General features: G+C 33.4%; 1 protein-coding gene across 1 annotated transcript; it reads right to left on the reverse strand.

The window, feature by feature from the left end:
- LOC125054828 lies at positions 1–27,705 on the reverse strand. Its single transcript, XM_047656955.1, has 10 exons — positions 27,529–27,705; positions 24,466–24,740; positions 18,575–18,777; positions 14,288–14,415; positions 13,387–13,637; positions 6,983–7,144; positions 6,261–6,393; positions 4,969–5,157; positions 1,932–2,070; positions 1–359 (listed from the first exon to the last, which is right to left on the reverse strand). Exons 2-10 carry the CDS (start codon positions 24,708–24,710, stop codon positions 226–228), a joined length of 1,584 nt encoding a protein of 527 aa, XP_047512911.1. The 5' UTR covers positions 24,711–24,740; positions 27,529–27,705; the 3' UTR covers positions 1–225.

Genomic DNA, 27,705 nt, shown 5'->3' on the forward strand with positions numbered 1-27,705 from the left:
AATTTTTAAATAATTTAATTAAACATATGATACACATTATGACTAAGTTATTAGTTAGAATAAATATAATCTTATATGTTAAGCTTAGATTAAGATCCTTGTAAATATAACGATTTGAATAATCATTGTGGAGAAAAGCTAGACATCATCGTTCTGTATACATAATTGGTATGAATATTGTCCCCTATGTTTAAACAATACAGTGAAATCTTGTATAGCCCTTGGCTAAGTTAGAACAATAGCCCTGAAGACGCAACGATTATGATCCATCAAAGCCGGCCACACGAAAGATTTGATAAGGTCCGAGCGACGATCACCCGCCGCACTGTACCGAATGTGTTTCTCAGGGTTCATGACGACTGAAAACAAAAAAAAAAAAATTTTATAAGTGCCAGATAATTTTGACCTATAATTTAGAACTTTTGGATTTTGAATCACATTTTTACACTCTAGTATCCTCACCTCAACAGCTGTATTTTCATAGATTAATGAATTTCACGTTCTACTGCAGTATACAAATTTTACTAGTTTTTTTTTTATTGGACAATTCACACCAATTGACCTAGTCCCATGCTAAGCTGGTGAAGCTTGTGTTATGGGTACTAGGCAACGGATATACATACATATTATAAATAGATAGTTATATAAATACATATTTAAACACCCAAGACCTAAGCACAACACCAAATGCTCATCACATCGATGTCTGTCTCAGCCGGGGATCGAACCCGGGACCCATGGATTCGCAGTCAGGAGTATTAACCACTAGACCAATGAGTCGTCAAAATGATGTATCTTTGAATTGTCATATAGAAAGAATATTAGATTTTCTCAAATTTGTTACAATAAAATAATGAAAATGGCTCTTTAGTTCGATAAAAATCACGCAAATATTGATATATTATCTTTTTTAGTATAGAGAAAACAAAAGGCGATCTAATTTCAAATCAAATCTGTATATTTTCTATGAATTGAACAAGTAATGGAGGTCCAATCCTAGACCCCTGCGATACCCGGAGCTTACGCGCCGAGTACAAAAGGCTTATCTAATAGGCAGGTAATCTAATTGGAGTGGCTTTGTTATCAGGTTCATATGTGTATTACGTGTGATCGACATAATCCTACTCTTTGAGCACAGATTAGTTTACATTGAGGGAACAGATTATTTTGGGGCGTAAATGGATGTAGTTTTTTATCTGTAACGTTCTTTACGATAAAGTTCCTAAGAAGTTTCAAATTATTTAATTTTTAATGAATATGAAATAGCCAAAATTAAAATTCATTTGGTGTAAAGTCCGCCATTATAAGTGTTCGTCTCACAATGACAGAGACGCAAGTATGTTGTGGAATACGCTGCCTGACTCCGTACGATTGGCTACCTCTCTGACATCTTTTAAAACCCTTCTGTATAATCATTTCTTAACCTTATCCTATCCTGATCAATCGTGACTTGTATAATTCTTATGTTTCCATTTACATCACTATTCGCTGTTCATGTATTTGTAAGATAAGCTTTTAAGTTTTTAGTCTGTTATTAATATTTTTTTTGTATTGCTTTAGATTAAGGTACTATATATATATGTTTTATATAACATTTGGTTCTGCACTTCTCGCACGTTTCTTTTTTTTTAGTTTTTCTCTTTAACTAGGGTTGCCTGGAAGAGATCGCTTATTAGCGATAAGGCCGCCCGTTGCATCCCTTATAATTTTTATGTATTCTGTTTCTTTTTTGCAACGAAGTGTATATAAATAAATATGTTACCGGCTTTTCAAAAATAACGTTCTCTCAAAGAATTGTTTCGTATGGGCTGGGACCACATATTGGCGACAAAAAGTTTTGCGCTAAAATATACACATGAGCATATAACTGAACCTCGTACCTTGGTTTATTAATTAATCTTTTAAAAATCTGATTTTTGGTCTGGCCTTACCTGGAGTGAAATCTGTGTCTATGCGAAGCGGTGGAGAATGTAATGAAAGGGCCCAGGCAGCTCGGCAAGATGCAGCCACTAAAGCGTGCAGTGCACCACACGATGACAGACTACGATATTCGCTTAATGTCTTTACCACCTGTGAAGTGTCATGATATCATCTTCTGATTCCATACATTACTTTAAAAAAAATGTGAGCCGTCACGGAATGCCTGGCAGATGTGAAACATCGACATTATTTTGTAAAAGTAATATTCAGAAAAGAACAGATTGTGATAGGAACTTAATATGTATGTCAAAATGATAAAATAAAATATTACGTTTTTTTCCAGATAGCGATGACTATGTATTGAATAAACATTTATTATTATTTATATTACATACAAATTACGAATTTATTTCAAAATCGTGACTACTTAATTCGTTTAGTCAGTGACTTCGAAATACACACCGTACACACTACTGCATACAGACTATATATATACATCATCATATCACGTGCGGCTAAAGATGTTTCACATGAAAAATATATAGAAAAAATTATGTGCGTAACATAAACTCTTTTGCAAAACAAACGGGCACGGGAAATTTGCGTTCTAATGTGGATTTCAGTTAATTAAGTGAAAATTAATTGTCTGACGTAGTCTTTATAATTATAATTTTGTAAATTAATACGCGTGAATTCTGGAATTTTGGAATTTTGAAATGATGAATTCTTTAAGACCGATGTACACGGTCAAACAATAAGATGTCGGCAATAAAGACAGGATTTTTGAAGTGGAACTTCTTTAGGCGTGTGAGGGTAATTTTTTTACGGATGAAACGTCACGAAGATGTGCAGCGTTTTTGTCGAAGAAAAGGGAGAGAGCGATTGAAACCGATTGAGAGAGAGTGAGAAGGGTAAATTACTTTATAGAAATTCTATTTTTAAAATTTAGTAAAAAGAAATTATGAAATATTAGTATTTACTATTTTATCCAAAATAATTTATTGAAATCTCAAATGAATTGTAAATTAAAATTCATGAAATTCCTAACATATCTTCCTTTTTCCCTCTATTTTTTTTTTTTTTCTCGGAAATCCAAAGTTTTAGATTTGTATAATAGACCAGTGCCGATAATTTTTGAAACCAAAAAAAATTACAGTAGGATGAAACCCATTAGAAGAGGAGGGGAATATGATCAAAATGAAAGGAAAAATAAATTACGGTCGATCTGAGGTCGGGAAGGGTTAGGGGGGGGAGGTTTAAGGGTAAAAAACGGTTTATCTCGATTTCCGGCAAAACTAAAAGTCCTATCGAAGAAAGTTAAATGGCAAAGTTGTAGGTAATAAAAAGATCTAAAACTTTTGTATTCACAAATTTTTCACATAACCTCAAAATTTATGTGAAAAATTCAAAAAACCAAGTTTTTGGTTTTTAATTTTTATCTTTTACAAAATTTTTTTTTTTTTAACGAAATTTGGTGAAAACTTACCTTTCTATGTCCCAAATACGCTGTAATTTATTTGATTAAAAATATTTATTTTTTCACCTTATTTTGAATTAATATCGAAAAAATACCCTAATTTTCAATCGAAAATTCTGACGTCAAAATTTCAGCTTTTTTAAAAAAGTTGGTGTGCTTTCAGTTCGTTGAAATCTCTACTTTCCTATGGTAAAAAAAAATATATATATTACCATAGTAAATCTTCTCAGAAAACGCAAAAAGTCGTATGCAGTAACGCCCAGACTTGTCATCCCCTTCCTTACTTCTCTATGAATCTTCTTTAAATTATAATCAGATGCCTATTTATTACTATTTTAAGATAACTTATATATACCTGAGTGACCTAAAAAAAAATTAGCCTTTAGATGGGCTAAAATTTTCGTATTTCATAGAGAAGTAAGGAAGTGGATGACAGGTCTGGGCGTTACTGCATACGATTTTTTGCGTTTTCTGAGAAGATTTACTATGGTAACATATATATATTTTTTTACCATAGGAAAGTAGAGATGTCAACGAACTGAAAGCACACCAACTTTTTGAAAAAAGCTTACATTTTGACGACAGAATTTTCGATTGAAAATTAGACTGTTTTTTCGATATTAATACAAAATAAGGTGAACAAATAAATATTTTTAATCAAATAAATTACAGTGTATTTGGGACATAGAAAGGTAAGTTTTCACCAAATTTCGTTAAAAAAAAAATATTTTTGTTAAAGATAAAAATAAAAAACCAAAAACTTGGTTTTTTGAATTTTTCACATAAATTTTGAGGTGATGTGAAAAATGTGTGAATACAAAAGTTTTAGATCTTTTTATTACCTACAACTTTGCCATTTAACTTTCTTCGATAGGACTTTTAGTTTTGCCGGAAATCGAGATAAACCGTTTTTTACCCTTAAACCTCCCCCCCCTACCCCTTCCCGACCTCAGATCGACCGTAATTTATTTTTCCTTTCATTTTGATCATATTCCCCTCCTTTTCTAATGGGTTTCATCCTACTGTAATTTTTTTCACTTTTTATTTATTTTAAAGGCTATCTGCACTGGTCTATAAACAAGACTTAAAAATTAGTTTGCCAAAGAAGTTTCACTTCTGACATGTGTACTTTGTACGCACGCACTTTTTTTAATTAAAACGTAAATTTCCATCTTTTTTCAAAGGAGTTTATGAAAACTTGCTTCAATTGCTGTTGTCTTTTTACAATATTATGTCTTCGACCGATAATAATGTATCAAGCATATATAATATAAGTTTATATTTTATATAACAACCTTATTTTTATACAAGTTTATTTTTATCAGATTCTACTAAACAGGTAAAAGTACAATTCTGGTATACATCATTGATTCGATAATGTTTATTATCCGAAAATAAAGATTTTTATAAAGCCTAAAATTTACAATTACTTTAGTCAGTTTCTAATACTCCTGACTTATAAATAGTGAAAGATAAATAATTTTGTTAGATATTTTGATATTTTTTAATCAATAAACTCTGAGTTACGACACAATAAAATTACTGTATTACCTTAATTTGATTGTATATACCTGATTTATGACAGTCCTCTCAGCATCTCCCAGGGGAAAGTTGTGAGCCGTACTCCTCATTAACCTCATAGCAGAGGAAACAAAGCTGGAGATAGCTGGAGAGCTGTCATTCTCATTCTCACAACCAAGGAGAGATTTCACCTCACTCAATCTCCTATCGCGGAGACTAATCGCCGCGCGGAAAGATAACTAAAAACAATATAGAGTAAATTTAAAAATACTTAAAATACTAAAATTAAAAATGTTTATCAATGTTTTATATTATAGTCACAATTCGTTTATCCGGACTTACACAGCATAATGATCTCGTAATTGTGTTTTATAAAAGCTTTTTTTTATATAGAACAGGGGGCAAACTGCCAGAAGGCTCATCTGATGTTAAGTGATACCGCCAATGGACCGTCTCAATGCCAGAGGGCTCGCGAGTACGTTGCCGGCCTTTTAAGAATTGGTACACTCTTTTGAAATACTAAGTCGATTTAGTACGGAAATACGCAGCAGAAACTGCCTTAAGAAACGCTCAGTTGTGAAACAGCGGACGTCGAGGTGATACGGGTGGAATTTTGCATTCTGCCTCGACGTCCAATGATGAAATTCAGCTGCATGCAGATATTATTCCTAACAACTCCTCTGAACACTCTCATTTGTACATGTACAACACATGAAATAACTATAAAACGTTTTTTTAATTTACTATTATAATAGAATCTCCCAATCTATGGAGTCTGAGATAATCAACTATAGATATAAACTCACAAATCGCATAAAAATTATGCCGAATTGAATTTCGCTTCTGAAGTTCCAAAAACTAACACTACACACGCACGCTTCTAACAATTCTCAGCCACACTCTCAAATACAGAGCGTATTATACGCACACACACCCATACATTTGACTTTTGTTTGATTAGATGTAACAAGTACCACGGAATTGTTGTAATCTAGTTACCCACAACAGACGCTCCCCAGGGACTAGAATTAGATCAATTTTGTCACAACCATATTTCTGTCACGAATATAGTTATTTATTATGTTTGGTAACTGTTTATTTTAGCTCATGATCCTGGTACACTATTACACACGGGCCTGAGCCAAGAGAATACAGTTTTATTATTATTATAAAAAATCAATAGAACTTTTTAACGGATGTAAAACGTATTAGTCCTTTATTGTCTAAGAAGTATTATTTAGTTATTATTAATCATAATAGTTATTATTAATAGTATCTATTGTATAGTCTAAGAAGTAGAGTTATACTTATGTATGCCAAGTAAATCATAGTATATACTTACAACCACCACAGAAAAGACAATCTTGTATTTGAGCTGCGGAGTCTGTTTTAAATCGTCAAGTTGACTGAGAGCTGGTAGAGTTTCTTCCATCGCTAACGACCAGACCGCCGCGTATTGGGAAATCAGCTTACTTCTAGAAAATGATTTTATATGAGAATTCCCTTTGGGGCATACAAACAAATTGATACGTTAACATCTTTTAAAGCCTCCAGCCTTCTAAGCTACTCCATCAGTACTTGCGAGTTATATGTGATGAACGTTTCACTAAGTCTTGAAGGCGGGATGTTTTTATAATATCGGCTATTGCCTTTTTCCGAATCAGTGAAACTTTGGGTTCAATGCACTGTATAATCAACTTGTTTATAAAAGAAAAAAAGGCATGGCTATCATGGTGTTAATACCACAGCACACATTTCTAAATTATTTTCTTTACATAAAATACAAATAGTGTTAGTGAATGTTAGTCTGAAGTGCTAAAATAGTGAAAAAATAGAACACACGAATAAAGTGTCTTGCCCTTAACAGAGACTGTACGTTGTGTTATTGAACACTTTCTTAGGTTAAATATCATTATTAGTAGATTAAGTTAGACTTTAATTACCCTATAGTATTAAGTTAGGCTAGATTTTAAATATTTCATGATGTCTCAGTGAAGAGACAATGTATGAAAAAAATACAATTAATAAGTCTCGTTAAAAATCATTAATTGATAAAAAACTAACCTTTCAGGATGCTGTGGAGTATCATCGCTATCAGAATGATAACCATCACTGGCAGAGTCAGTTGGTGATCGCGGGGTCTCGACCGGTGCTTGCGTCTCTGTCATTTGTGATAAGACAGCCGCACAACCGCGAGAATAGTTCATCAACACACCAGCTACCGGTCTGAAAAGGTATTATTAGTAAAAAAATAAAAAACTAAAATAAGTCATTCATTATATCTTATGCTGCTTCATCATTAGAATATTGTGTCATATTGTAATGCTACATATATTCAATCCATAATCATAATAATTGCGAATAATTTTTGATTAAAAAAAATTAGTGGCACTACAACCTTTTTAGGTCTAGGCCTCAGATTTCTGTATCTGTTTCATGATTTGTCAATCTAATAGGCAAGTAGGCAATCAGCCTCCTGTGCCTGACACACGCCGTCGACGTTTTGGGTCTAAGGCAACCCGGTTTCCTATCGATGTTTTCCTTCACCGTTCAAGCGAATGTTAAATGGGCATATAAAAAAGTCCATTGGTGTTCAGCCGGCGACCGAACCTACGACTCCAGGGATGAGAGTCATGCTGAAGCAACTAGGCCAACACTACTCTTTTTTTGATAGAAGGAAAATGAATATCCTCTGCGATCCTAGATTTCATTGCATAGCCACTGTCTGTCTCAATGCCCAGTTTTGGCGGCAAGAATAATTTGGTCAAATTTGACCAAAAATGGCAAACATCAGTTCGAATACATTGGATTTCCACACAATATACAGTGTTTACTAGAATGTACGTGTATGTTTAGTTCCGAATACGCCCATGGAGCGCTCGAGTTTTTAGTAAAAAATTTAGTAAGAAATTTTACGTAAACTAAGGATTTTTAAAATCCTTACAAAAACGTACGTGCGTTGTTAGAGGAGTATGAGTATTATTTTTGACGTGACAACGTCTTATAATTCGATGGAGCCGGCTGCACGCACGAAAAAACATGACTCATGCGGCGTTACCTCGCTGTGAGGCGTTCCATTTAAAATTGACATAACATATTTATGTGTACAAATAAATGTGACTTGATCAATTCAATTGTGATTTCCATTTACCTCCTTCTCTATATCCATACAAAATACCTATCAAACAAATAATTTTTTTTTTAAACATGCAACCATCCCATCAATATTCTTTCATGACGTTGTCACGTTCAACTATCGTCAGTAAACCGACTTTACAGACAACCGATTTTTTACACTTTGCCACGTATGTACTAATTAGTCGACAGAACAACTTTAACTAATTTAAATCAGATAAATAATTAAATTTATAAGTTTATTTACCTATTGTAAAGATCGCGAAAAAGATTATTCCAATTTCACGTAATCAACGCAAGTTGTTATGAAAAAACTAAAAAGCTAGCATAACCCGTCAACAATAGTAAAATCTATTGCATCAGAACTTTCATACATTTGTATGGGAAAAGTGAGATAACATTGTTGAGAACCAACAAATTGCACCAACTTATTAGATTAATTACTATTGTTTTATTTTATCGTGTCAGTCACTTAACAAGTTGGTTTGAAGTATCCTTTTGGGCTATGGCACATAATATAAGCCGTGTCGATAGTTCATACATTTTACTTTGACCGTAAGGTAGTTACAGTCTTGTTTATTACACTTTAGTATTTCTTGTGTAAAATGGAAATATTTAGTGAAATAAGGAAGTAACCACGTAAGCTTTCTACAGCTTCCTTTCCATAAAGTTGCATTATTATGTAAGATGCGACAAAACCGCGATTACCTAATGCATAGATTTTTGTCAAACTTTGTTAAATTATGTAATTTTCGTCATAACTGAGCACTGGACTTTTCTTTATAAGAAATTAACACTTGTTGCGTAAAGAAAAACATCGTAAGAAACCCGGTCTTAGACCCAAATATTGACGTCGTGTGTCAGACAGACTGGCAACTACATTCAAAAAAAAAATCAAGAAACAATACAGAAATTTGAAGACGAAGGGATGTAGTGCCACCGACTTTTTTTCTTAAAGTAATCATTTTTACAAAATTAATTGAGACTAATTTTTGTCTTACGCACGACTATTTGTGAGTAATCTCTCACGTAACGTTTTAATTATGATTCTAATATAATATGAGACCTTTGAAGTACCCTTATGACGTAATTCTTTGTTTAAAACAAATGCGGTTACAAAGCATTCCCAAGCATCGTAAAATTTATGTTTATTGTTATTGAATAACAAAATTTCTCTAACCGCTAGAGAAAAGCCATATGTGATAAAATGTTGGAATGTAAACAGCAAATCGTCTAGAGAATTGTTTGAAATCTAAAATTTTTGACTGTAGTTTGCGTATAATAAACAAACGAAAAATAAAAATGAAAAACATCTTATTAAGTTATTGGTGGTACATACTCTGTTATCGGTGTTTAAAACCATTTGAATTAGAGTTAGTGCACGTTAGTATTAAGTGCTAAACAATGAGTGAAAAAATAGAACACAGGAACAGAGCGTCTTCGCCTTAATAGACACATAAATGATAAATGTATGTAATCTTTTACTGACATAACTTTTATACATGGAAAAACACTCTTTTACCGGATTAAAGTTATGTATTTTTTTTATATATATTTTTTATTTCGCGTTTATTTCACGCTGTAAAGCACGCGAAACGTCGGTAAAATTTAAAATTATGTAAAATAATTGTAAATTTATATAAAAAAAATACATAACTTCAATCCGGTAAAAAAGTGTTTTTCCATTAATGTATCTTTTTTAGTATTAAGTTAGGCTAGATCGTAATGTTCCATGATGTCTAACAAAAGAGACAATGAATAATTAACAAAACTATACATAAATAAAAAAACAAGAATTTTTTCTTAAGTTCCGTCTTCTTAGTTCCCATTGACATAAACCTATTAATATTAGAAACGCGATACAACAATAGCGATACAAGCGAAATTTACCCAAATTAATTTATTTAAAGACTGAAACTAATTTTCACCAATGTTAATAAATAAACAAATTAGAATATATAGAAATAACGTCTAGTTCTTAAAAAATTGATCACCGAAAGCAAAATCCAAAAAAATATATCCAATCGAAAATTCATCTCAATTAATCAATATTGACTCGTCCCAACTCGCTTTGATGTTTTCTATATTACGAAACCACGGCGAAAGTACACAAATATATAAAGTTGATTATGTAATATTAGAAATAACTGTCGACAAACAGGTTTTTATTTATTCCGGTGGTATTAAATAACCGTTAAATCTTGCATGTCATAGATTAACTAGAAAATGTTTACTAAAAGACGGTAACCATAGATTGCGTAGTACTATGCGGCAGAAACAGTGCTCTGTAGTTGAGATTATTACGGGGCCATGCTGACAGGTTAGTTCGTAATCGTACTGCTAACAATGGATGCTTCCGAGAATATTTGTCACGGGCGTATAGTCTGAAAAGGGCCTGAGATAGGTTCTATACCTAGGTAACACTGAAAATGTTTAGAAAATGACACACGGCTTAATGTAGAAAGTTGCCAATACTTTTATTGTTTTTCGAAGTAATCTCCGTTCCTCTCTACGCATCGTCGAATTTGATGGAACCACGGCGAAAAGCAGTGGACCCATTCTTCCTTAGGGGTCTCTTCTATGGCATTTTCGTACGCTTTCATCTTCAGGGCTCGTAAAGCGAATACCTCGAATTTTATCTTTAGTTCTTGGGAATAAATGAAAGTCGCAGGGCGCAAGGTCAGGACTGTATGGCGGATGACTCATTATGTTGACACCTGCCTTAGTCAAATATTCAACAGTCCGTTTTGCGGAGTGCACTGAAGCATTGTCGTGGTCAAGGAGGATCCTGCTTCGAAATTCAAAAAAAGTTTTCATTATCAATATTTCTTCTAAATGGCCAGTTCTAAACATTTTCAGTGTTACCCACGTACAAGTATAGCCTACCTTAACAGACCATAAGAACAGTCAAAAAACTGAGTTAGTCCCCTTTTGTTCGACCATCATTACAAAAAAATCCTTAACATTCATTCTTTTTAAGCGCTAGAGTCATTTAACATACATTTAAAATCTCCTTTCATATTAGTTTTAAAGTTATGATTCACCTGCGTTAATTTGAGACCTGCCTTGCACATCGAAGACCGTGGTACTTTTGTTGCGGAGTTATATTAACTATGATTTCTATGATAAATCAAATGGTACCAAGGAAAATATTTTTGAATTAGATACCGAATATCGTATTTGTATGGATAAGAATAATATCTATATAAAAATAGTTCCGGAAATAATAGAACAAATTTCATGACGATATGAAAGCTCTTTTTCACTAAAAAATTGAAGTGACCGGAAGTTTTTTAACTTAAAAAAAAGGATATTAAATTTCATAATACACCATGTTTGCCTTTCAATAAGAACCTTTTAATTTCTATTTTACTTGTCTTATGAATTATGCAATACTTTTCATTAATGCTCAGCTCTTACTGATACCGCGCCTAAAACCTTCCACGATAAATGAATTATCAAAAACTCGTTAGTTATGATATTAGTACAAAGAGTTTTTTGTAGTATTAGCTTTTGGAAATTTGATAAAGACTAATTGTAGAAACATATGTAGATGAACTTTGTAATATTCTTATAATTTATAAAACCAGTTTCAATAAGTGGGTTAATTACATGCAATTTCTCGTATAAGTGTGAATTAATACAATTGTAATGTGAATTACGGTTTAATCAATACGATAACGACACGACTTTATTAAACTGATTTTATTGCGTGATCCAACGAATTTTGGAAATTTTACGGTGATAAATATAAAATCAATACAACAACCTGTGCCTGGGAAAACTATTAGCAAAAAGACAATTCGCTCTTTTACATTTATTGTTTACTTTTATTATAACCTATTTTGTGATGTGTGTAGATGCTTATTATGTTCCATTGCAATAAAAACGTAGGTTTATATGAAACTGTCCTAAGTCATTCATATAATTATTTAAGCATGAAATCCATATCTTCTATCTATTATATTTATTATATTATGATATAAAATAACAAACGTTTTAAGATTCATGTATCCTGTAAGTAATAATAGAATACACATTGCGGCTTTACGAATTTACCCCGTGTTAAATAGTCGTATCGAATAATTTCATTAAATCGTATACGTACGTTATAAACGAATTTAGTACGAATACGTGATTTCCCGTTCTTCAATACAGATGATATCGCTTACATCCCGCGATCTAGGAAACACTGCTTTGATTAAAAGATTTTTTTACGCTCACCGCTTTCGCGTCCGTGTTTTGATTGGAGGTAATTTGTTTATTTAATTTGGAACTTACTAAGCTGATTTCGACAATAACATTAGAATAGAATAAAATGAGGAGTATAAACTTTATATGGGTTTGACCAAGGAAATTTTTTGGTTACAAAAAAATATGTTTATTATGGAACATAAGATACAGGTATCACTTATTCCACGTCATTAAATTTGATCGGCAGACATCCCTAATCATCGGCAAAGAAGACAGAGGGTGTAGGCCGAGAGAAAAATCCGGCGTAAAAACTTTCGGTACTCTTTTAAAATAGCAAATCATCATACAAAATGACTATGACAGACAACCTATACCGTCTTCCGTTCCTTATGCTTAAAAATCATCCCAATTGTACCATTTAAAAGTCTCTAAAATCTATCTCTTTTCATCATAGCGTTATCACAATTTGATAGAGACGAAATACTTTTTTAGAGATCTAGGTTATAAGTAAGTAGGTTTTTTTAAGCTAAGCCTACAGGGCCTTCTTATATGAGTCAGGTCACGATTAGCAAGATTGACCTTGGTTATTCCAGGTCCTGATTAAACAGTCGTATACTTTTTTTTAGAACAAAGGGCACACGGGCAGGAGGCACTTGATGTTCCCCACGGACCCTCAATGGCAGAAGGCTCGAATTGGTACGTTCTTTTCTGGAAGGATGAAAAGACGTATTGATTCGGAAATACCTAGATCAGCAGCTGGTTCCAAATAGCGGAAAAGAAATGCCTTAAAAACGCTAATGAGTACCGATAGTCCTGCCCTGCGATTCTGTAACTCACTTTTCGGACTCACACAGCGGTTTTCGCATCGGCGGTCGCTCTCAAATCAGTCGCGAAGCAGTCATTTTATGATTTGGCATTCTGAAAAGGTGGGAGCTTGTAGTTTATTGTTTATCGGAATGCCAAATCATAAAATGACTGCTTCGCGACTGATTTGAGAGCGACCGCCGATGCGAAAACCGCTGTGTGAGTTACAGAATCGCAAGGCTGGACTACGTTTTTAATCTTCTGTCGATCAAGGTATAACACATAAACTTACAAAGATTGTTGTCCAAGTCTGCAAAAAGCCTTAAACGACTAACCTGGTATCGCTCAAGTCCAGGGTCGGATCGCTTCTCTTAATCTGCCCAACGCAGGCCAGCACCGCCTTATCACTTTCCACCCTCGCAGAAAGGGAAGAGACCAATGTTGGGAGCTGTCGTAAAGCTGGTTTATCGACAATAGTGAGGAGGGATTTGTTATCGATGAGTCGGCGTTCGACATCAGCGTGGGAGAGTGCGAGTAACCGCTGGTGGGATGATGATGCTGGGTCCTGGTTTACTGTCACTGAGGACTGAAAAGAGTGCACCGTTATAAAAAATCATATTAAAATGGATAGTCTTGATTTAATTTAATATATGAAATTCTCATGTTCACACAATGCACAATGTTCGTTGTCATACTCTTCTGAAACGGCTAGACCGATTCTTATGAATTTTTTATGCATATTCAGTTAGTCTGAGAATCGGCTACTATCTATCTTTCAAACCCCAAATATATACTTATGTTAAGGGTATAAATAAATACCCCTAAATTTTTATTATTATTTTTTAGAATTTTTTTTATGATACAGCATACAAAAATACATACAACCCCTAATTTTCACCCCTATACGATCAACCCCTATTTTTTTATTATAGTTAATAGTTATTTCTATTGAACTAAACAAATGTTTCCTATAAATAATATACATGGCAAAACAAACAATCTATGACGTCGTTTAAGGCATTGTATTGTTTTGTGACCAGGGAAACTTTGACCTAAACACTATTTAGTTATGTACTTCAGCACTATTAACACTTGAATGACTGTGAATTCACTTGTAACAGATAAGTCATCATGTAGACATCGGAAGATTTATCGTCATTTAAGTTAGACGGTATGGACCATCTATTAATGAGCTTATATTTCACTAAAAACTTTACACAAATAATCATTGCTTACCAGCTCCTCCAGCTTATGTAAAGCCTGCTTGTAGACCTCCACATGCCTCTGCAGCTCACTCTTCATAGCCACGTGCAAAGATATGAGGGTTCCCGAAGAATCGGCTGTGAGACCATGTGTTCCCAGTCCTGAAACAAAATAATATTCGTATGTCTGTGACTTCATCAGGTTCCTTTGTAAACGTGAAATTCTTAAAGCATGTATAGGTCTCTCGAACCAACCATTTTAATAATTTTTATATTTTTTCTATAATTACCCTAATGGGCCAAACATATTTTTTGCTATTCGTAGTTTCATAATCCATATTTCATACCAAAAGTCAAAATCATTTATTCATATAGGCAACGCAATGAATTGTGAACGTCAAAAAAATACATATACGAGATGCTTCTAATTTCACATTTACTGCCAGTTCTCAAATAACTATGCCCTTTATTACGGAAGAAAAGATCTGGCAATGAACGAAATATCGTATTCTTCATTACTTGATTGGTATTGCTCACGCTAATGTAACAGTTTTACTAAAACGTACATTCATATTAAAAATCGTAAACTATAATAATAGCAGTGTTGGCTTAGTGGGTTCAGCGTGCGACTCTCATCCCTGAGGTCGTAGGTTCGATCCCCGGCTGTGCAACAATGGACTTTCTTTCTATGTGCGCATTTAACATTCGCTCGAACGGTGTAGGAAAACATCGTGAGAAAACCGGCTTGCCTTAGAACCAAAAAGTCGACAGCGTGTGTCAGACACCTACTTACCTATTAAATTTACAAATTATCATGAAACATACAGAAATCAGAGGCTCAGAATTGAAAAGGTTTTTGCGCCACTGATTTATATTTTACTAGCTGAGCCAGCAAACGTTTTGCCATCTATATTATTTCTAGGAAATGTTTTTGTAGTTTAATAAAATATAACTATCTATCTATAACTATCTACTGTAATAAAAAATAAGGGTTGATCGTAGAGCAGTGAAAATTAGGGGTTGAATTTATTTTTGTATGCTGTATCATAAAAAAATTTGGGGGTGGGACCACCCTTAACATTTAGGGGGATGAAAATTAAATGTTGTCCGATTCTCAGACTTACTGAATATACATAAATTTCATAATAATCGGTCGAGCCGTTTCGGAGGAGTATGGGAACGAACATTGTGACACGAGAATTTTATATATTAGATAATACAAAGAAACACCTTTTAGAATCTAAACAAAACAAGACTTATCCATCATGATTATCTAAAGGAAATATTTAAAATCCCGCTGTAAGGGAAATGACGAATTATGCTTCCACATTCATCGCACACGTAAGACGTCTAATGACTCTGAGAATGTTATACAACTTTCGTAATATTCTTTTGTGTTTTATGACTACTGTACTTGTAACATTCGAGAGATAGAAGAATTTTTCAGACCGTAAGACATAGCATTATATTGTAATACATGATTAAAAAACTTATAGGGTTATTGAAAAACTTGTAGCATCCTAGATACTTTTCCTCTTTTAGGTAATTCGACACATACTTGAACACGCCGAACCAAATATAAATTATTTACGTAATTATTTTAAATAACTGGTGGAGGAATTATCACGGCTAAATCTAAAAAGTAATAGTAAGCTTATAGGATACATACATAGGGCAGGAGGCTCATCTGATGTTAAGTTATACCGCCCATGGACACTCAATGCCAGAGGGCTCGCGAGTGCGTTACCGGCCTTTAAAGAATTGGTACGCTCGTTTCTTGAAATTAATATTAGCAACTCAATTCGAGTACTTTACTGCCTGGCCATGTATGACTCACCGATCCGCAGTAATAATTGCTTTGAATTAATGTAACACTGAATGGTTTTCATGCTATTAAATAAACTACTCATTAAGGCTAAAATTCGCTGATGCGTCCTAAATACTTGCCGGTAACTGAAATATAAACCTTATTCAGTAAATGAGTTGACGTTGATCTAATTTTGGCGTAGTTATGTGAAACCGAATTAATCGCTTTATTAGTAATGTAATACCGCAAGTGCGTAAACAATCATATTTAATTGTTTTTGGAGTATAAGGGCGTCAGCAGCTTGATAAAGAGGCAAGAGGTCAGTAGAAGTAGAAACAGAGGATGGGAACAGTATGTAAAAATGATAACTTCTATCTGCTCTTGACTGTACAATAAACATATAAATATAGAAACTCAAAATATATTAAACAATAAAAAATTATTTTACTATAGATTATAAAAAAAGATCTTTCGATTTTTAAGGGACAGGCCGCTGCTGGTAACTGCTGCATCTCTCTGGCAAAGCTCTTGCATAATATGTATAAAACAAACACCGGTAGTGAAATCAGCAACAAAATCTAGTACGAATTCAACCAAATTCCTTTCCATCATATGTATTCATATTTCAAATGTAAAAGCGGCTACCCTTAACTTAAATGGGCCTATAGTAGCTATGCATATGTTAATTTGTAACAATATAATTGAATGCCCAATCTTAGTCCAATAACTTGACCTTTGACCTGAGATAGACAAACCAAGTAAGATCATAGACTATTTTAAAACTTGGTAATATTAAAATAAGCTCAATCAGATACTTATGATATTAGTGAAAGTTAATTCTCGGACTTTAAAAAAGTTGTTTTAAATATATTTTGAGGATCAAGTATTATTTTGAAATTGGATTACAAACGTCCATTACGAGAACGTCGAATATAATACAATTAGATTCTATTAGGAAAGAACCTTTTATAAAGCGTTTGTTAGTACTACGAAATATTGTTTTTTTATTTACATTATCCAGTGTTTCATGATTTTTTATTATTGACAAATCAGGAAACTTCTAGCCAACTTAAAACCTGTCGCCGTTATTCTGTCAAGGAGATGACTATTTAGCTGCCGCTTGAAAATATGAAGGGGACAAGGAGTTCCATTTCTTTGCTGTTTTTACAAGAAACGACGAACTAAAACCTGTAGTGCGGCATTGTTTGAAAAGGGATAACATGTCTAGATGTAACACATACAATACGTATTTCTGAATAAAAACATTGAGAAATAACCATGAAGAAACCCAACCTTGAAGAGCCGAATGATAAAATAATTAGCTCATAACGATAATATGCAACTTTTTCTGCTGTAGAATTTTTTATGATGCAATTAACATTGGCGCCGTTTTTGTAATATTCTAAAACTTTAAAGTATGTAATTACGTCCGCAGAATGTTCGGCTATCAAGACATTATTGTCTTATATATAAGAAGCGGTTTTTATAGTCAAATACTAAACGCAATTGATCCGTCATAGGTTTTTAATAGAAACTAAACGCTAAAGAACTAGGCACTCAATAATTTAAAAAAATACACGTCAAATTCCTTCAAGGTTTTTGATTCAAAAGGAAGTACAGGCAGTCCTCGTACTTACGGCATGTTAGGTTCTCGAAATACGCGACGTAAGTCGAGACATATTTTTTCGTATGTTAAAAAAAACTGAATTTATAACATCCTTTGTTAGAAATTCTGTTTTTTTTAAATTATACAATATACATTCTTTATTATCAAAAGTAAGTTCTTAAAAGAATTAAATGTATACGCACTTATGAAATTGTTACATAGTTATTTTTGGTATTTGTGTGTTATTTATTTTAATAATAATTATAAAACTTTAATATGTAATGAGAAATAATAAATTCAACTTTTGGCTTAAAGAAACTATCAATTCTAGATTGAAAACTGGTAGGCTGCACAAATTTTGTTATTAACGTTGAAACTTCTCTCAAAATTAGGATCATTTTCTTCAAAAATTTGCATGGCATTCTCCAAATTTGCACAAGACTAGTGAATTCTCCTATGCCGGAAATCGAAACAAATGGCGTATGCTTGAGGAATACTGTCAAAACATTGTTCGACGTAACTTGAAACAACGTAAGTCGAGGACTGCCTGTATTACCTTTTTAGGATGGCAATCCCTTAACACAACTTTTCATAGCCCATAGACAATGAGCATGGTTTAAAGTAGGCGAAGAGATGACGATTTCAATTTACATGGAGTTTTCGTACATTTTCGTTATTACTGTTAATAACATTGTAAGAGCCAGACCGACGAAGAGGGTAGCCCTGCAGATAAGTAAACTATGAAAATATGTAAAACTTTTGAGCTACTGTATATCATCTAACACCAGTTTCATGGTGAACAACCCGGGTTCGAACCTACGACCTCAGGGATGAAAGTCACACGCCTAAGCCACTACCAACACTGCTCAATTAAGTCTAAATTATTTAAAGTGAAACTATATAATTACCTTGTACTGCAGAATCTAACTGCCGTCGCCGACTGTCGACGGACTCTCTGGCATCCGGGGAGTATTGCACCAGAGACGAAGCCAGTCTGCAGGTTCTACCACGAAGACCAGAGCCCTGCTCGCTCCCCAATAGACCCACAAGTCTCCACGCAACAGCCTCACATTGTAGTTCTGGTCGTGGGATGATCTCTAAGGAAATCAGCCTGCAACAGATTAAATAAAAGTAGGTGAAATAAAAGTTTTATTTTATAAATTAGATACTTTTTATGTATTTAAGTTCTCTCGTAAATTATTTAATGTTTACAGAATCACAGTACAATTGTAAGAAAAAAGAAAACCCAAATTATGTTATTCAAGCTTATTATCCAATTTAAAATTAAATTAAGAAGCAAAATGCCAGTTCTTTTATTTATTAAGGCATTATTTACCTACCAGTTTTCCGGTACACACTACTGTACTAGTATTGAAAATAGTAATGTTTTGCATAAGCTGTTTTGCATTAAGTGATCACTCAATCGGTCGTCTTAAAAACCGGATAACTTATTTACTTAAACAAGCATGAATAGCCTTTAATATTATCTATTAAAGGCATATGTACTGAATAAACTTTAACTATCTATTGCAGTCATATGCACTGAATAAGCTTTAATATTATCTATTAAGGGCATATGCACTAAACAAGCTTACATCTATTAAGGGTATATGCACTGAATAAGCTATTATCTATTAAGGGCATACGCAATGAACAAGCTTACATCTATTAAGGGAAAATGCACTGAATAAGCTGTAATATTATCTATTAAGGGCATTTGCACTGAACAAGCTATTATCTATTAAGGGCATATGCACTGAACAAGCTTTCATCTATTAAGGGCATATGCACTGAATAAGTTATTATCTATTAAGGGCAAATGCACTGAACAAGCTTACATCTATTAAGGGCAAATGCACTGAATAAGCTGTAATGTAATCTATTAAGGGCATATGCACTGAACGAGCTTTCATCTATTAAGGGCATATGCACTGAATAAGCTATTATCTATTAAGGGTATATGCACTAAACAAGCTTACATCTTTTAAAGGGCATATGCACTGAATAACATTATCTATTAAGGGCATATGAACTGAATAAGCTATTATCTATTAAGGGCATATGCACTGAACAAGCTTACATCTATTAAGGGCATATGCACTAAACAAGCTTTCATCTACTATGGGCATATGCACTGAACAAGCTAACGTCTTTTAAGGGCATATGCACTGAATAAGCTGTAATGTAATCTATTAAGGGCATATGCACTGAACGAGCTTTCATCTATTAAGGGCATATGCACTGAATAAGCTATTATCTATTAAGGGTATATGCACTAAACAAGCTTACATCTTTTAAAGGGCATATGCACTGAATAACATTATCTATTAAGGGCATATGAACTGAATAAGCTATTATCTATTAAGGGCATATGCACTGAACAAGCTTACATCTATTAAGGGCATATGCACTAAACAAGCTTTCATCTACTATGGGCATATGCACTGAACAAGCTAACGTCTTTTAAGGGCATATGCACTGAATAAGCTATTATCTATTAAGGGCATATGCACTAAACAAGCTTACATCTATTAAGGGCAAATGCACTGAATAAGCTGTAATATTATCTATTAAGGGCATATGCACTGAACAAGCTTACATCTATTAAGGGCAAATGCACTGAATAAGCTGTAATATTATCTATTAAGGGCATATGCACTGAACAAGCTTACATCTATTAAGGGCAAATGCACTGAATAAGTTGTAATATTATCTATTAAGGGCATATGCACTGAACAAGCTTACATCTATTAAGGGCAAATGCACTGAATAAGCTGTAATATTATCTATTAAGGGCATATGCACTGAACAAGCTTACATCTATTAAGGGCAAATGCACTGAATAAGTTGTAATATTATCTATTAAGGGCATATGCACTGAACAAGCTTACATCTATTAAGGGCAAATGCACTGAATAAGCTGTAATATTATCTATTAAGGGCATATGCACTGAATAAGCTTTAATATTATCTATTAAGGGCATATGCACTGAACAAGCTTGCACCTATTAAGGGCATATGCACTGAACAAGCTAACATCTATTAAGTGCATATGCACTGAACAAGCTTACATCTATTAAGTGCATATGCACTGAATAACATTATCTTTTAAGGGCATTTGCACTGAACAAGCTTACATCTATTAAGGGCAAATGCACTGAATAAGCTATTATCTATTAAGGGCATATGCACTGAACAAGCTAACATATATTAAGGGCATTTGCACTGAATAAGCTATTATCTATTAAGGGCATATGCACTAAACAAGGTTACATCTATTAAGGGCATATGCACTGAACAAGCTTTCATCTATTAAGGGCATATGCACTGAATAAGCTGTAATATTATCTATTAAGGGCATATTATCCATGCTACAATAGCTCTATTCATCTACTTATATTTGATATTGCTTAACGCCCATTATAATCATTATATAGTGACCTGTCAAGTATTTTAAAACCCTTGAAATTATATGTATTGCCTTGATATGCTTACATAATAAACACATTTTAGTTCACATGATAATAAAGTGTCCCAGGGTAACAATAGACTATAAAAAAGTTTCATCACTCGCATTCAGCGAATGCGATTCTATTTCATTATCAGTAGTCTTATTCGCGTAAGTATTATATGCTATCATAGCGTTTGACTGGCGGTACTCTCGAATTTGGACTCAATTTTTTATGTTTTTTATGATACCTGGCGAATTATCTTTTGTCTATGATGGAAAATTGCGACCGCAATTATCACTGTACTACTGACATATTAAATTATCTAGGCAAACTGTGAATACCTAGAAGCGGAAGTTCTGGAACCGACAAGTTTAATAAGCAATTAATACTCTTCATGTTTTAATCTAGAAGTTTTTCACTCCTTCATCTTATGCTCTAATAGGTTGGGTGCATTCTGGGAATGCGTTATTGTGAGATTTTTTGTTTATATTATCGTATTAAATTATACGGAGCCTAATTTTTTTAGAGTAGCGTGAACCTAACTACATCGATCTTTTTAACATATGTATAACAAAGCAGATCTAGCGACGCAAGTGGAAACGGATAGGTCATATACTCCGAAGCAGCATCTTATTCCCAAGCAGGCGCTTGATTGGATCCCGCAAGCGAAAAAGAAAGAGAAAGAAAGCGGAAGCATGCTCGTCCCAGACAAACCTGGTGCCATACAGTTGCAGATGAGGCAAAGAGAGCCGGAAAGACTTGGGGTGAGGTAAAATACAAATACTGGTGAAACCCACTGTGGTCGCCCTTTGCCCCATCTAGGGGTTCTAGGACATTTAGTCAAGTAAGTCATAAACGAGGCCTCACTTAGTTCAATCAGAAACATAACTTCCATTTTATTCCGATATCAATGTCGACTATTATGTTACGCGAATAAGACTTTAATACTCTTTGAAAATGTGTGAACTGATACGATTGTCGATTAAAACGTTGTTTTTAGTTCGTACTGTTATAATTTACATTGTTCTTCTGTTGTGAATGATAAGCATGAGATGCGGTTTTTAAAGGTAAACCTCACCAAAGACACTGATGTTGTTTTCATATAAAATTATCATGTTTATTTTCTAATAGAGACGCCATTATGAGACATATTATATTGCAATGAAATATTTATATTGCAATTTGTGTAAAAATTCGTTTTACACAAATTTTTGCCTTTGCCAAAAAAAGGCACACAGATACCTAGGAATTAATGAGATGATAGAAATATAAATTTATTTAAATTTAAAGTATCTTAATTAAAAGGCTTTTATTTTAAATATTGAATATCTCTTTTAAGATACGGAATACATTTAATATCATCATTAATGGCAGTAGTAGGAGATATTCATTCGCTTTACTCAGTATTCTTTGTCATCAAAATGTGCCGGACGTCGTGCCTTTCTTTTCAAATCTTTGGCACTTCCACCATCGCAGCCTTGGTCTACTGGGTTTTTTATCATCAGGTTATGTTGGGATAGTCATTGGGTTCTGGCATTACAAGCTAAGCCACTTCAGCCCGTTTCTTGCGAATAGGACAATATCGGCGACGAAGATATTTCAAAGACCTTATCAGATACTAATTTGACGACTCATTGGTCTAGTGGTTAGTACCCCTGACTGCGAATCCATGGGTCCCGGGTTCGATCCCCGGCTGAGGCGAACATCGATGTGATGAGCATTTGGTGTTGTTCTTAGGTCTTGGGTGTTTAAATATGTATTTATATGTATATATCTATGTATAATATGTATGTATATCCGTTGCCTAGTACCCATAACACAAGCTTCACCAGCTTAGCATGGGACTAGGTCAATTGGTGTGAATTGTCTTTAAAAAAAAAAAAAAAGAAGAAGAAGTCCCGCTTCTGTACCGTCATTTGTTTGACCTTTACCAGCTTTGAGCTTTTAAACGTGCACTTAACAAAACGTTCACCAAATTATGATTAACAGTAAAAGTATTATGCAAAAACCTGTCAAACGAGAATAAACTGTATGTCAGGTGGCCCGCCCAAAAAAGTTTTCTTTAATTTACGACACGAAAGTTATGTTATGTAATACAGGTATGGGTAATTAGATAATATTTTAAGTGTTTATTTAAATTACGTTTCACTGAAGATGCTTTTTATTGCGACAGTTATGATAGTTTAAAAATCTGACGATTTGTGAATTTCACAGCCTCCGTGTTCACGGATTGACTGTTGTTCTACCCTTTGTATGTAGTACGTTACTACAGAGATGGTATAGTAATATTGGATTAGATATAGCATCAAAGTCGTTATTTTGACGGTAAATATAGACTAACTAGCTGATCCGGCAAACGTCATTTTGCCATGTATATCATTTATAATAAAAAATAGCGGTTGATTGTAGAGGGGTGAAAATTAGGGGTTGTATGTATTTTTAATGCTGTATCATAAAAAAAAAATATAAATTATTTAAAAAATTTATAAAACTGCGGTGGACTACCCTTAACATTTAGGCGGATGAAAAATAGATGTCCGATTCTCAGACATACCCAATATGCACACAAAATTTCATGAGAATCGGTCAAGCCGTTTCGGAGGAGTTTAACTACAAACACCGCGACACGAGAATTTTATATATTAGATTTTTGTAAAACTCTCCTCTCAAAACGGACGAAATAAATTACGAAAAAATTAGAACAGATTAAATTACATTGACCTCCATAATTTAGCACTTTATAAATCAATATAGAAAGCAGACTGACGGGCGGTGCCTTTCAAACAAGATATTATGTAAATGTATGGAAATAAAACTAGTAGGAAGGAAGGATTATTAATCTGATTTCAATTGATTCCGTTTGTTAAAATAAATTTGTGAGACAATTTGACATAAACACAAAGTAAAAGGCATGTGTTATTTTTTCTACCAGTTGGAATTTTAAATAGCCTACGAGGTTCCGGTACCACGCAATCGCAACTTCATCTAAATTTCCTACAATTTAATAATGGGTTTAAAAAGTACTGGCGCTGCAAGCAAGAATCTTGGCTTAAAACGCCGCGTAACTCTAAGTTCGCGATATTAGAGCTACTAATATTAAAATACGGGCTTAATAGCTATAAAATATCTATTTTATAGCTACTAAGCCGCAGTAGGTAAAAATGTCTTTGCCTACGAACACACAAATCACAATAGCAAAGTGTGATTGAAAATGGGTCGGTTAATAATTTACAGTTTGTAACTGGGTGCAATCTAACCTGATTAATTTCTTAGGCAGACTATTTCCGTTAGTTTTTCAAAATTTCTCTTAAATGTACGTAATTGAATATATATTTATATTAACAAACCTGTTCAGAAGAGTTTCAATTAAATGAGCTGAATGTGGCAACGATTCGATGAGCAAATCGATGGGCAGCTCCGACGCAACGCTCTGCAGCACGCCCGGGCCGAGCCGGGACAAAATGGCCGCTGCTTCCCGAAACTGACGGCCCTCGGCCAACAGGAGCACGCGACGTAACGCGAGACGAGGAGAGGTATATGTATTCTTCTCTCTCTCGCGCTCCCGACGTATTCTTTCTCTGCTTTCGTTCATGGTGAACCGCTAGCCCATTATATTTTGAATCTGTAAGAAAAATATTTTTATAGTACAGAATTTTGTAATCAGATGCAAATTTTAACTAAAACGTCTATTGACTAAGCGGGGAACGGCGGGAAAAACAAAATAGCCTCAATTGTCAATACACTATCATATTAATTAGTTTCATACAGAGTTCAGGCGGATTCTTTAAGCGGTAATTTTTATATTTAATAGTACTATTTAATTTGAATGTTTTCTTTTTTACCATTGTTATTTAATAGTACTAACTATATAGTATTTTCACGATAGAGTTAATTATGCTTTACAGTATAATATATTTTTAAAGCTTAAGTCAAAACATTAGGTACCTACATGTGTTTTAAAAAGAGATATCGTATTATATTGTGTTATTGATGTGCATTAAGATATATTTAAAGAACTAATAAGATAATAACTAGTAGGTACATATATTGAATTGTTTAACGAATGTATGAGAAACCTAAACGATATATAAAATGGAATAGCGAACATAAACTAGTTTATCTACTTCAAAAATGGCAACCATTGTACACCACTTAAGTCATTAAGCATTAAATCTCTAGAGAACGCATTAAACACAATAGTGGGGACAAAAAGTAACTTCTCATCTGACCGTTACACTCCCATGTCACACATACAACTAACGGCAGCATATTATTCAACTCATCATGATTTAGTAGAAATGAAGATTTTCATGTTTTACAAGTATAGAATAAGTTGACATCAAATTATCACAAATTATAAATAAACAACACTTGCACATATTGTAGAAACGCATCTTTTTTTTTAAAGTTTAAACCATCTGCAATCAGCCTCATGGCTTTTATCAGATTTTATAAGAAATAATGACAATTAGGGAACGCAAATCCAATAATTCTTTTATTCCCTCCGTATTTCGTAAACTGTCAGACTGCGGCAAGTTTTGCCAGCAGAAACGCATCTAAATATTTTTTAATGATGGTCATATTTTTTAAACTTGCCGATTACAAAACAAATTGTCAAATTATCGTATAAAAAATTACATTCTGTAGGACGTAATTTTCCCGCCAAAAGTAGTAAGTGTAAAACGATAAAAAAATTGGTCGTTTGAGTTTATCTGTACTTTCAGTTGATATTGGCATGCCGTGTTATTATCTGTCGGGAAAAAACGCGCCAAACGTGGTGTTAGCCAGAGACATATTATTATAGATGCTAGGTATGTGTGAACTGTGAACGTGTGCTACTGTATCACTAGCTATTAAATAATATTCGTAGACAAAGGATTTCAGAAATTACATAAATGGCTATAAATATAATAGGACAATAGGAGATAGAGAAAATGATCTTTATCCCAGTAGGTTTATATATATAGCATATAACAAATATATTAGGTAGATATAATGTCGCCAGCACAAGTGAAAACCACTGATTTTCTCTAGAAACTCCCAAGTAAAAATATGATTTGCGTTGGTTGGAGCTGGACTGACAGGTTTGTTGAGATTTCACATCTCTCTAGATACAATTTATAAAATCGTGTGAATTAAACTATCGTGAGATTATATACTATTTTAAATAATTCTTAGAATATCCTCAAAACTTTTACTTTTAAACATCAATATTTAAATAGATTAGGATAATACATATAATGTTATACTCATATATAATATAATAATTACTGGAACGTATAATATATTGATGCTGAAAATTTGTTTGTTTGTATCTGCACGAATTGAAAAGTTTTTGTTTGTTTAGTCCGTTGAAACCGCGGAGCACATCCAGTACTGAAGTTTATTTTTAAATTGATTATAATCTATATTTTTTTTAAATACTAGAACTTATACTCATAACTCAATAGTCAAAAATCAAAACACCATGAAAAATCGCATCAAGTTCATAAATTTCGTGTGTATGTGTCAAGTGTCACGAAAATATAAACACACACGAAATTCAATACACTCGTCTGATGACCTATATTGAGTATGCCATCCAGAAACCCACACACACAAAGTACACATACAAAAACCGGAGTAAAACCTGAGCCGTCATGAGGTTATAGCTGTTTGGTAACAGTCTGACCCGTTTCACGCATCAAGGGTTCCAAGTTCATTGCCTCGTTAACGAGATTCCATTGAAACATCTCCTTTTAAGTGTACAATTTCAAAAGTAATACTAAATTATAAGCAGAAGTTAATAAAACTTACACCCACGTTTTTAAAAGTGAATGATTCTTCCGCTTAAATTTAGACCGGTCTTCACTTTCACGCAGGTCACGGCTGTATTCAAGTTCTGTATTCATCGCTTTAAACTAGCAATCTGTCCCGGCGTAGCACGGATATATACGGATTCCAGACATTAATAACTTTTTAGCAAGACCTTTTTCTTAATTTACGAAATATTTAAATAACAACAATAAAATTTATCGTCAGTGTCTCGTGTCTTATTTATTTATTTATAAGTAATCAAAAAACACTTAGACAATATACAATTCCAAAACATAATACATTGTTAAACAGAATATACGAAACATAAAACAAAAGTCGAATAAGTACATTAATAGATAAAAAAAGAAAACTGAAGTTAAACATTAAATAAATTTCAACTTAATATTTTAAGGAAAAAAGCTATTATAACTACTGCTAAATAAAGTTTGAAACCCGTAATGCCTTATGTGTACGGATTTAATCTATTAGATAATATTAATCCTAGGACGCAACTCAAGCGCACGACGAGTCATATTGTATGTTATTAAAGAATATGACCATATATAAAGAATTAAATATAGAAACTGCCAGTGAACCTTAAATTTCTCACTTACCTAAAAATCAGTAATCCGAAATAATAGAACACTGCACAGATGTAACAAACTTCAGAAAAACAGTTCCAAATTCAAAAAAAAGTATTCGCATAGATAAAAGTCTCAATTTTAAATATTATGTTGTTTTATTTATGTTAATCAAATTTCGAACGTGATCACACGAGTACCGCGCGCGTT

The sequence above is a fragment of the Pieris napi genome, chromosome 12 (assembly GCF_905475465.1).
Source record: "Pieris napi chromosome 12, ilPieNapi1.2, whole genome shotgun sequence".
Lineage (NCBI taxonomy): Eukaryota > Metazoa > Arthropoda > Insecta > Lepidoptera > Pieridae > Pieris > Pieris napi.